A 13,009-nucleotide genomic window follows, 5' to 3' on the forward strand; every position below is an offset into this window, starting at 1 on the left:
CAATTCTGTAATGTAGTATATTCTATCTAATTCAGTCAAGTTGTCTTGTACTTGTGGAATTCTAGAAATTAGTGAACAATCCAAATTCAATTAATGTACGTCATTTGTGATTTTGTGGCAATTGAACCCCTCAGCTTGTTGTTTGGAGAGGATTTCTTCACCACATATACTGGGTCATTATATGGAGATCTTTTCTATATCTCTGATCACTATAATTGTTAAAATCTACACTTCTTCTGCCTAGATTTACCAATTTATAAAAATTAAAACTTGAAATACTAGATGTAATTAAACAATAGTGGTGTTTTTGAAAGGAGGTGCTCTGGTTTCTGATTTGTTTCCTTTTCTTCGTTGCTCAGCATTCTACTAGTCTTTGGAATAAATCCAGTCAATACTAGCAAAAACCTGTATTTTGGGTTTACAGGAGGGACCTCCATCCGGTTGGTCCACAGACACCCGAGAATAAGGCTTAAACAGATCTCATCACACTACCTCTCAAGCCTGTTCCTCATACTTCAGAAATGATCATTTTGTAATTAAAAGAAACTTCTAGGATTCCTTTTTCTCATGTGTGTTTTATAGTCAAAGGGTTGAGAATTCTTTGCATTTTACACTTACTTTTAAAGATTTCTGATGATACGCAAAAAAATATCTCAGTATACAGATGAGTGTCTGTTAAAGTCATCGGCTATATCTCACAGATAAATTAGTGCTGTATTGTTTATTGGAGCTTCTTCTCATAGAAGAGTGCATAGCTCGCAAATAACTTAAGAATTTCTTTAAGAATGCAGTAGATCAGTTCTTGTCAAAATTTAGTATTTACATGAATCAGCCAAGGATGTTGTTAATATGCAGGTCATGCTCAGTTGATAAGAGCCAGAGGAGGAGGCTAGAAGTTCATGTCAGTTGTGATGGGAGGGCAGCATTAGCCAGAAGAAAAAGCACAGAGAAGTATCAAAGCATCTTATTTTGGTTCAGCTTCGATACAGAAATATATGGGTCCATAATGATCACAGAACCCCTTCAGTAAACCATGAATTAAGCTACTGAAAGCTTAGAGCATCCACTTTAAGAAAACGTTGAAGTGTAATTTTAACATGGCATGAACAGACATAGATCTTAACTGAAGCTAATTTATTTTTATACCTTTCGATGTATTTATAGATCCGATGCAGAGAGTACAGCCGTCCATCTAGAAGCTTTGAAAAAGTTAGCCCTAGCACTGCAGGAGAGAAAGCAGGCTATCGAGGATCTAAAAGATCAAAAGCAAAAAATGATAGAACACCTGAACTTAGATGACAAAGAATTAGTCAAAGAGCAGACCAGTCACCTTGAACAACGTTGGTTTCAGCTCGAGGACCTTGTGAAAAGGAAAATCCAAGTGTCCGTCACCAACCTGGAGGAGTTGAATGTGGTGCGGTCCAGGTTTCAGGAGCTGATGGAGTGGGCAGAAGAACAACAGCCCAACATTGCGGAGGCCCTGAAGCAGAGCCCCCCGCCGGATACGGCTCAGCACCTCCTCATGGATCACCTCAGCATTTGCAGTGAACTCGAGGCCAAACAGATGCTCCTGAAATCACTCATAAAGGACGCGGACAGGGTGATGGCTGATCTTGGGCTAAATGAGCGGCAGATAATCCAGAAGGCGCTCTCTGAGGCACAGAGACACGTGAATTGTCTCAGCGACTTAGTGGGCCAGCGGCGAAAGTACTTAAACAAGGCCTTGTCCGAAAAAACCCAGTTCCTCATGGCGGTGTTCCAGGCGACCAGCCAGATTCAGCAACACGAGCGAAAGATAATGTTCCGTGAGCACATCTGCTTGTTACCCGATGATGTGAGCAAACAAGTTAAGACCTGTAAGAGTGCGCAAGCCAGCCTCAAGACTTACCAGAACGAAGTCACCGGACTTTGGGCTCAGGGTCGTGAATTAATGAAAGGGGTCCCAGAGCAGGAAAAGAGTGAAGTACTCGGTAAGCTTCAGGAATTGCAGAGCGTCTACGACACTGTTTTACAAAAGTGTAGCCATCGGCTACAAGAATTAGAGAAAAATTTAGTTTCTAGGAAGCATTTTAAGGAAGATTTTGATAAGGCTTGTCACTGGCTAAAACAAGCAGATATTGTCACGTTTCCTGAAATCAACCTAATGAATGAGAGCCCTGAGCTGCATACACAGCTGGCCAAATACCAACACATTCTTGAACAATCTCCAGAGTATGAGACTCTCCTGCTTACCCTACAGAGAACTGGGCAGGCCATGTTGCCATCGCTGAATGAAGTCGATCATTCCTACCTCAATGAAAAGCTAAATGCTCTGCCCCTGCAATTTAATGTAGTTGTCGCCTTGGCTAAAGACAAGTTCTATAAAGTCCAAGAAGCAATTCTTGCTCGGAAAGAGTACGGCTCCTTGATCGAGTTGACGACCCAGTCTCTGAGCGAACTTGAAGACCAGTTCTTAAAGATGAGCAAAGTCCCTACGGACCTGAGGGCCGAAGAGGCTCTGTCTCTTCAGGACGGTTACAGAGCCCTTCTGGGAGAGGTAGCAGGCCTCGGGGAAGCCGTGGATGAACTGAACCAGAAGAAAGAAACTTTTAGAAGCACAGGTCAGCCTTGGCAGCCAGACAAGATGTTGCACCTCGTCACCTTGTACCACAGGCTGAAGCGACAAACAGAGCAAAGGGTCACCTTCCTGGAAGATACCACCAGTGCTTACCAAGAGCATGAAAAGATGTGCCACCAGCTAGAAAAACAACTAGAGGCCGTGAAAACAGAGCAGTCCAGAGTGAACGAGGAGACCCTTCCCGCAGAGGAGAAGCTCAAAAAGTACCACTCCCTGGCAGGAAATCTTCAGGATCTGGGAATTGTCCTAGAACGAGTCACTGTGCATCTTGAAGATCTGGTCCCCCACCTCGATCCCTTGGCTCATGAGAAAGCCAAGCAGCAGATCCAGTCCTGGCAAGAGGAGTTGAAACGGTTGACTTCTGCCATCGGTGCAACGGTGACAGAGTGTGAGAGCCGCATGGTACAGAGCATAGACTTCCAGACGGAGCTGAGCCGCTCCCTGGACTGGCTGAGGAGCGTGAAGGCAGGGCTACGTGGGCCGGTGTGCCTGGACCTGCGCCTGCAGGACATCCAGGAGGAGATCAGAAAGATCCAGATTCATCAGGAGGAGGTACAGTCCAGCCTGAGAATACTGAATGCCCTGAGTAACAAGGAGAAGGAGAAATTCACGAAAGCCAAAGAGCTGATTTCTGCTGATTTACAGCACACCCTTGCTGAGCTCTCAGAGCTGGACGGAGATGTTCAGGAAGCTCTACGCACCAGACAGGTCGGTACGCTAGGGCTTCTCTTTTCTTTTTTCCGCTCTGTGTATTTGTAAATGGTTGTGAGAAATTCCTTAGGTTTTCTTTTTGGTTACAGTTGCTTCATTCAGTATTTTTCTTTTTCTTTTCTTTTCTTTTTTTTTTTTAAGAAAGAGAGAGAGGAGATAGGGAGGGAGGAGTTACAGGAGGGGAGGGAGGGAGAGAATCTCAAGCAGATTCCACGCCCAGCGCAGAGCCTGATGCAGGGCTCAATCTCACGACCCTGGGATCATGACCTGAGTGGAAAGCAAGAATTGAACCTTGAGCCACCCAGACGCCCCTGTATTTCTTTTCTGATGCTACATGGAATCATCTTTAGTATCTTTATTGCATGATGCATGGTATTAATCTCATACAGTCCACATTTTGATTTTTCCTTCGTTGGAACACAGTAATACCTCAGTTCTCTCCCACCTTCGGGAGAGATAACACATGAGAGCACTAATATAGTCAGTACCCCACATGAATGCATTAATACTAAAATTGATTAATTAGCGATGTATAAATTAGTGGTGCCCTTTTTAAACCAAGTGAAGCCTGGCATTTCTTAGATTAGCACTGGAGGAAGAGCCTGTAAAGGAGGCCTTGCGGACAGGATGCCGTCCTGACCTGACGCCGAGCCACGTTTCCCGGGGGAACTCCCATCAGCTGCCCCGCCTCTCTGTCCTCTCCTCCTCTTCTCTTGCACCCCTGCAGCATGGCAGAAGCAAGACTGTCAGATTCCTTCATGCCTTGACCTGGGGAGAACTTCCCAGCTTGACGACCTGATCGCAGCCTGTTCTGAGGCTTGTGGGTTCTGCATGTTCAAAAATAAGAGATCTAATAGTGCCCAAGGGTTCACTTACTTATCCTTTGGGCTCTTTTTTTCCACATCTCTCCTCCGTCCCCGGTTCTATGGGATTTCAACCAGCCATTTAAGTGAAAGAGAGTTATCGTAAGGATAACATCGCAGCTAAAGCTTTGGAGTAAGGCCCACGGGGGTTTTAATCTCGGTGATTTGACCTGGGGCAAATGGCAAATGACTTTCCTCCTTTAAATCTCTACTTCTGCTCTATGGAAGAAAGATAGTAATATTTCCTCCTCAGATTTGTGTTCTCAGTGTAGGGCCTGATGGAGATAGAAGTAGTGCCTGATGAATCCTAGCTATCATTTAATTTTATTTTCCACAGAGATTAAGGTTAACACCAAATAATAAATCTTTTTTTAGTCTGAACATTTGGGAAAAATCTTGCGAAACTTCATCAGCTGAAGTTCTGACTTCTCAGATATAGTCTATTTAGTATACTTCTACATTTGCTGGTCGATTCAAGGTCACTGTTAAAAGTTGTTTTTTTGTTTGTTTGTTTGTTTGTTTAAATTTCCCTGTACCATAAAGTATTTACCCTAGAGTGAAGAATTAGGACAGAAGTTACCTGAAACTGTCATCTGTCCTGTTAGCTTGTTTCTTTTGATTTTTTGATTTTGGAACCAAAATCTTGCATCTGTTAAGGTGTCCCTACTTCGGGCATCTTGTGATTGATGGTCTTATTGATTGTCTTGGCCCCAGTGGCTGAAGGTGTGGTTCCCGGGGCATCACTCACCTCCATCACTGATTCTGCACTTGGCCACCCATATTCTTTCCTTATTAAGTGCTTTCCTTATTAAGTGCTCCTTAATAAGTTCCTTATTCTTGCCTGTACGTTCTACATGTGCTCGCACAGTGATGGCTTGTCTTGTCCAGTCCCTGCTGCGCAGTTATAATCTAACCTTTCCTTCTGGATTTGAATGGATTTTACTTTATGGAGTCATCTTTCCATTCTTAAATTTTCTGTTTTAGTCTCTGTTCAAGACTTAGGGACTACTAGTTCACTTCCAGAAATTGCTATTTACTCTGGCGAATGCCAGTTGAGAAGTTTGGGGTTGTTATACTTCCTACCTCCCACCCCCATCTTTATTGAGGGTTAACTGACAAACAAAATTCTAAGGTATTTAAAGCATACAATGTAATGGTTTGATATACGTAAACACTGTGAAAGGATTTCTCCCATTGAGTGAATTAATACACCCATCACCTCACATTTTTTGTTTTGGTGAGAACATTTAATTTCTCATGTCTTAGCAAATTTCAATTATACAATATAGTGTTATTAACAATAGTCATCATGTTGCACATTAGATCCTCAGGCTTTATTCAACATAAAACTAAAAATTTGTACCATTTTACCAACCTCCCCCATCCCCCACAGCAACCACTAATCTGCTTAGTTTCTGTGATTTCATTTTTTTTTTCCTTCAGATTCCATATGTAAGTGAGACCATGTGGTATTTGTCTCTCTATGGCTTATTTTACTTAGCATCATATCCTCCAGGTTCGGGGCACCTGGGTGGCTTAGTGGGTTAAGCCTCTGCCTTCAGCTCAAGTCATGATTTCAGGGTCCTGAGATCGAGTCCCGCATCAGGCTCTCTGCTCAGCGGGGAGCCTGCTTCCCTCACCCTCTCTGCCTGCCTCTCTGCCTGCTTGTGATCTCTGTGTCATATCCTCCAGGTTCATTCACGTTTTCTCAAATGACAGGTCTTACTTCTTTATTAAGGCTGAACAGTATTCATATTGACAATAATTTCTTTTCTTTTTTTTTTAATTGAAGTATTGTTGATACACATCACATTAGTTTCAGGTGTGTGATGTAGTGACTTGACAACACTCTACGTCACGCTATGCTCACCATAAGTGAAGCTACCATCTGTCAACATACAACACTATTACAGTACCGCCGACTGTATTCCCCAAGCTGTACCTTTCATCCCCCTGACTTATTCATTCCATAACTCCAAGTTCAGACCTCCCACTGCCCTTCATTCATTTACCCAGCCGCCATCCACCTTGCCTCTGGCAACCATCAGTTTTTCTCTGTGTTCTGGGGTCTGTTTCTGCTTTTTGTTTGCTCGTCTGTTTCGTTTTTATATCCCACATGTAAGTGAAATAATATGGTATTTGACTTTGTCGGACTGATTTCATCCAGCATAATAACCTCTGGCTCCATCCCGCTTGTCGCAAATGGCAAGATCCCCTTCGTTTTTACGGCTGAGTAGTATTCCATTATGTATGTATACCACAGCTTCCTTATCCATTCATCTTTCGTTGGACACTTGGGTTGCTTCCATGTCTTGGCTATTGTAAACAATGCTGCTAGAAACATAGGAGTGCATATATCTTTCAAATTAGCGTTATCATTTTCTCTGGGTAAATATCCGGTAGTAGAGATACTGGATCATTTGGTATTTCTATTTTTAAACTTTTTGAGGAACCTCCATACCGGTTTCCACAGTGGCACCAGTTTACATTCTCACCAGCAGGGCATGAGGGTTCCTTTTTCTCTGCATCCTCACCAACACGTGTCTTATTTCTTGTCTTTTTGATGCTCTCCGTTCTGACAGGTGTAAGGTGATGGCTCCTTGTGGTTTTGATTTCCATTGCCCTGGTGATGAGTGATGTTGAGCATCCTTTCATGTGTCTTTTTGCCATCTATATGTGTTTTTTGGGGAAAATGTCTATTCAGATCCTCTGCCCATTTTAATTGGATTGTTTGTGGGGTTTCTGGTATTGCGTTGTATAAGTTTTTTATGTATTTAGGATATTAATCCCTAATTGGATATATCATTTGTGAATATCTTCCATTCAGTAGGTTACCTTTTTGTTGATGGTTTCCTTTGTTCTGCAAAAGATTTTCATGCGGTTGCCATTCCAATAGTTCATTTTTGTTTTTGTGTCCTTTGCCTGAGGAGCCATATCTAGAAAAATGTTGCTAAGGCCAATGTCAAAGAAATTACTGCCTATGTTTTTTTCTAGGACTTAATGGTTTTAGGTCTCACATTTAGGTTTCTAATCCATTCTGAGTTTATTTTTATAGACTGTATTTTCTTTAACCATTCAACTGTGGATAAACACTTAGGGTGTTTCCATACGTTGACTAGTGAAAAATGCTGCTACAACCATGGGAGTAGAGATATCTTTTCAAAATAATGATTTCATTTATCCTTTGGACTAATACCCAGAAGTGGGATTGCTATACTCTACGGTGGTTCTATTTTTAATTTCTTTAGGAACTTCCATCCTGCTTTCCATAGTAGCTATGCCAGTTTGCATTCCCACTGGCGTTATACTCCAACCCACTGAGACATTATTTCACGTTGGTAAATATTCAGCCTCTCCTATTTGCAAAGCATTATATATTTATTTTTAAAAGGGAGAGAGCAAAGCTTCAGAAATAGTGAAGATCCCACTAAAAGATTTCTATTCTATTTCTATTTCTGTATAGGTTTATTTATTTTAATGCCATAATAAAATCATAATAAGAATAGCAGAAGGAAAAGTAAAAGATAATGGTGAATTGCACCTCAAAAAATTCCACCGACTTATCAGTTCCCTTATACACATATATCCACGTCACTGAGGACTGGAAAAGAAGCGGGAAAAAAATTCTACTATTTCTAATGAATACATTGCAACTGAGAGTTTATTGTGTTTGCAATTACTGTTTTTCAGGCTGTCTTAACTCAAATATATAGTCAATGTCAAAGGTACTATCAGGTATCTCAAGCAGCTAACGACTGGCTGGAGGACGCTCATGAAATGCTACAACTAGCAGGCAATGGCCTAGATGTGGAGAGTGCAGAGGAGAATCTCAAAAGCCACAAGGAATTTTTTAGCACAGAAGATCAGTTCCACAGCCATCTGGAGGAGCTCCAAGGCCTGGTAGCCAGCTTGGACCCACTCATCAAGCCAACTGGAAAGGAGGACCTAGCAGAGAAAATGGCTTCCCTGGAAGAGAAGAGCCAGAGGATAATACAGGACTCGCATGCCCAGTTGGATCTCTTGCAGAGGTATTAGAGTTGTTTTAGTTTTTCTATTTCAGGGAAATGAATTTTCACATGGAAAAGAGGAATATGGCAATGATGTATATTAGCACATAAATTCATTCTTCTCTCTTAAGTATCATTAGTCATATTAACATCAGAGCTCTGCACAGAAATGTGTGATTTTGTGTTGCTTATTGGCTTTTATTTGACTTTTTCAAGATGTTCAGCCCAGTGGCAGGATTATCAAAAAGCAAGGGAAGAGGTTATCGAACTGATGAATGATGCAGAAAAGAAGTTGTCTGAGTTTTCTTTATCGAAGACTTCTTCCAGTCATGAAGCAGAAGGAAAATTGTCAGAACACAAGGTTAGTTTTTGGTTGTTGTTTTAAATATACTTTCATTGTAATTGTAATGGGTCTTTGTCATCTGAGAGTTCCAGACAGGTCAGTAAGTCTTCATTTCCACCTGGATGCGTTTATTTTTTATTTATTTATTTTTTAAGATTTTATTTATTTATTTGTCAGAGAGAGCACACACAAGTAGGCAGAGAGGCAGGCAGAGGCAGAAAGAGAAGCAGGCTCTCTGCTGAGGAAGACGCCCGATACGGGACTCGATTCCAGGACCCTAAGATCATGAGCTGAGCTGAAGGCAGATACTTAACTTAACCAACTGAACCAGCCAGGCATCCCACACTTGGATGCATTTAAATACAAAAATGATATTATATGTGAAATGGATACATTTAGTCACATTTCGCAGCAGTGTGAACTTAATTAAATGCTATCACCTTTTTAGGATTCCTGTTGAAATGCACAGTTAGGGGGCACCTGGGTAGCTCAGTGGGTTAAGCCGCTGCCTTCGGCTCAGGTCATGATCTCAGGGTCCTGGGATCGAGTCCCACATCGGGCTCTCTACTCAGCAGGGAGCCTGCTTCCCTCTCTCTCTCTCTCTCTCTGCCTGGCTCTCCATCTACTTGTGATTTCTCTCTGTCAAATAAATAAATAAAATATTTAAAAAAAAAAAAAAAAAAAAAAGAAATGCACAGTTAGTTTCACAAAAAGACCGGAGAAATTTGCTTCTGATAAGATATGACACTTAATAAATTTCAGTAAAAGTGTCCTGGTAATAACTTCAATAAATTCAAATAATATTCAGATACTAATAACTGAGTCTCACTCATACATCACAGCAATATATGGTAGAATGTAACATATTTAAATATCAAATTCAGTGCATTTGTATTTCCTGCCCCTTTGAAATTGAGAAAATGTTTTCTCAAGTCACAAATAAACATTTCTTTTTAATAAATAAATTTTCAGTAAAGACATAAATATACCTTATCTCCTTTAAAGATTCAAGCCTAAGTCAATTAAAAATTAAGTGTAGGGGTGCCTGGGTGGCTCAGTGGGTTAAGGCCTCTGCCTTCAGCTCAGGTCATGATCTCAGGGTCCTGGGATTGAGCCCCGCATGGGGCTCTCTGCTCAGCGGGGAGCCTGCTTCCTCCTCTCTCTGCCTGCCTCTCTGCCTACTTGTGATCTCTCTCTGTGTCGAATAAAGAAATTTTAAAAAATCCTTAAAAAAATTAAGTGTAAAAGTAAGAGTTACCAGAGGAAAATAAAAATATGTAGGAACATATCCTTTTGCAGGTTATTTTGGGCTTTATGGAAATCCATAGGACTTTTGAAACATCAGTCTCTCCTCATAACCTTTTTTGTCCTCTTTCTATCTCAGTCTTTAGTGTCACTAGTTAATTCTTTCCACGAGAAAGTTGTGGCCCTTGAGGATAAAACTTCACAACTGGAAAAAACTGGAAATGATGCAAGCAAAGCAGCCATAAGCAGGTCGATGACTACCGTCTGGCAGCGCTGGACACGTCTCCGTGCGGTGGCTCAGGACCAGGAGAAGATACTGGAAGATGCTGTAGAGGAGTGGAAGGGCTTTAACACTAAGGTAATTTCCACGAGTGATGGGCTCAAAGAACTGTTTCCTTGCTGAAAACAATGTATTTTGAAAAGCACTTTTTGTTCCCTTTTAGAAAGTGGCTTCCTGTAAAGCAACAAGCCTTTCTTTTTTTAAGTCTCTATTTCAGTGACATGAAAGCCAAATTATGAAATGCAATGTGCAATTTAATCCCAAATCAGGGTCTGACTATTTTTTTTAAGATTCATTTTTTTTTAAGATTTATTTATTTTTAGAGAGAGAGAGAAAGAGAGAGCATGAGAACAGAGGGACGGACAGAGGGAAAAGGAGAGACTCCCCACTGAGCACAGAGCCTGGCTCAGGGGCTCAATCCCACAACACTGAGATCATGACCTGAGCCAAAATCAAGAGTCAGACGCTCAACGGACTGAGCCACCGAGTCTCCTCAGGGTCTGATTATTTTAATGAGAAAACCAGGCAATGAATTTTGAAAGGAATCCAAGCCCACTTTGCCTCATTTGCTACGCTCTTCATGAAATCATCTTACCCCCCTCCCCAAATGAATAAATAAGTCTTAAAGAAAAATAGGGCTGCGGGGTAGCCCAGTCGGTTAAGCACCTGACTCTTGGTTTGGGCTGAGGTCATGATCACATGGGTCCTGAGACTGAGCTCCCAGGGGGGCTCCCCCACTCAGAGGGGGTCTGTCTGAGATTCTCTCCCTCTGCTCCTTCTGCCACTCTCACACACTCTTTCTCCAATAAACAAATAAATCTTTTTTTTTTTTTTAATTTCTTACCTGGCCTTGAAAAAGTATAAAATATTTTCTTTTTTAAAAAAAAAATTTTAATACTTTGTTTGCCATGAAAATGAGTGGGAATTTAACTCATTTTGAAAATCTTATATATTTTTTTAAATATTATTTATTTATTTGACAGAGAGAGAAATCACAAGTAGGCAGAAGTAGGCAGAGAGGCAGGCAGATAGAGAGGGAGAGGCAGGCTCCCTGCTGAGCAGAGAGCCTGATGTGGGGTTCCATCCCAGGACCCTGGGATCATGACCTGAGCTGAAGGCAGAGGCTTAACCCACTGAGCCACCCAGGTGACCCCCAAATCCTATATTTAATTCCTTTTATCTTTTAAGTAGGCTTCAATGTTTTAAACCATAAATTCCTTAATGACTCAAAGGCACACATTCATGTTAACATAAATTTTGGAAAGAGATTTTCTTTTATCTATTTAGTTTAAAAAAAAAAGCAACCTTTTCTCTGTTATGCCATCTGCAATTGCCCCATTATTTTGAGATTAAGTCTTAAAACGCAAAGATCTCTCCTTTCGTGTTAAGGAGATTGTTCATGTCTAGTCCTTGAAATTTAGAGTTCACGCCATCAACTTTAACGTGCTTCGATGCCTTAATGTCAAATATGGCATTTATTGGTATTGCTCTCTTTTCCGTTTATTTTTGAGCTTCATAGTATATACATTTGTCATCAGGTTACAAAAGCCAGTGAAATGATTGATCAGCTGCAAGCTAAATTACCGGACAGTTCAGCAGAGAAAGCCTCCAAGGCAGAGCTCTTCGCTCTTCTTGACCATCATGAGACGCTCGTTCTGGAGCTGGAGCAGCAGCACTTGGCCTTGGGCCTCCTGCGGCAGCAAGCACTGAGCATGCTCCAGGATGGGGCCACGCCGTCTCCCGGAGGGGAGCCATCCATCGTCCAGGAAATCACGGCCATGCAAGATCGGTGCCTGAAGTAAGCATACACTTGCTTTCATTCTCTGTTACTAACCTTGGCCGTGGCCCAAAGGGATAAGCATTGTAGTCGAGTCTGGGGAGGCTCCCATCATGCCGTCTTAAAAACGTGGGGAACTGTTCCCTTCATCCCTACTTTTCATTTTTCTTAACTCTTCAAGTATTGATCTGGCAAATACATACCGTTAGTATTTAGGAATACAGTAACGAGCCACGCAAATTCAGTCTCCATCTTCATGAGGTTTACAGGCAAGCAGCAGAGACCAACAGCTCCGGAAGCATTTCAGCAGAGCGTGGCGGTAAGGGCATAGGCAGCAGAGGCAGCTACACTAGGAGAGGAATCAAGGAAGGCTTCCCTTCAGGACGGGTGCTTATGCTGAAGACTAGGCAGGACTGAGCTAGGCTGTGAAGAGGGAGGAGCGGCTGGCCAAGAGGAGAGTAGAGTGTAAGAGAGCTTGGATGTGATCCTGTCACTTTCAAGGAGCTGTTGGGTGACAGGGCGATTCCTGAGAAATGAAGCTTGAAAGGTAAACACGTGAGAGCTATTGAGAACTTCGTTTTGATGAAGTTTGATAACTCATTGGTCAAACTGAAAGACGGGGAGATCAGAGCAAGGGTAACATCAAAGTCCAGATAAATAATAGCTATTTCCTGAGAGTGAACTTAGCGGAAAGAGAATGGTAGTCTTAATGATGTATAACCAGCCCGGTTCACTTACTGAGCCAGAGGGAAGAGCCAGAGGGCAAAATGTCAGTAGATAATTTTATCCTGTATTAACTAATCCTTTATTCACCTCCTGTACCTATAAACGAATTCAGGATAATCTGACTTCACTTACTTACACTCTTTTGCCAAACCTTTTTCAGTTCAAATAAAAACTTACATTTTGGATGTTGAACATTATTAATTGCCAAATTCCAAAGCTTTATACTTTGTTTAGAGACTGATGTCTAATAGCCACAAATATTCCAATTACACATTACCTTTAAATGCTGGTGATTCCGCACCATTTGAGTCCATTTCCAAAGAAGAAATGAATAAGCAAATGATCTCCAGTTACTTAAGAGAGGAGAATTCATTGTAATTTAGTGGCTTCAGAGTGTGTGAACTCTCAGTTTTCCGGGGATCATTTGTTAACTTCCATTC

The 13,009-nt window shown here is 41.6% G+C and overlaps 1 protein-coding gene across 16 annotated transcripts in view; it reads left to right on the top strand.

The window, feature by feature from the left end:
- Positions 1-13,009, top strand: part of SYNE1 (spectrin repeat containing nuclear envelope protein 1) — a 462,745-nt gene that overhangs the window by 269,201 nt on the left and 180,535 nt on the right. For all 16 annotated transcript variants that reach the window (XM_032338689.1, XM_032338697.1, XM_032338702.1 and 13 more), the window contains 5 exons: positions 1,165-3,325; positions 7,882-8,219; positions 8,415-8,559; positions 9,926-10,144; positions 11,605-11,864. In XM_032338689.1, the coding sequence (XP_032194580.1) occupies positions 1,165-3,325; positions 7,882-8,219; positions 8,415-8,559; positions 9,926-10,144; positions 11,605-11,864 (3,123 nt within the window). The remainder of the gene's footprint in view (positions 1-1,164; positions 3,326-7,881; positions 8,220-8,414; positions 8,560-9,925; positions 10,145-11,604; positions 11,865-13,009) is intronic.

This window comes from Mustela erminea, chromosome 4 (assembly GCF_009829155.1).
Source record: "Mustela erminea isolate mMusErm1 chromosome 4, mMusErm1.Pri, whole genome shotgun sequence".
Taxonomy (NCBI): Eukaryota; Metazoa; Chordata; class Mammalia; order Carnivora; family Mustelidae; genus Mustela; species Mustela erminea.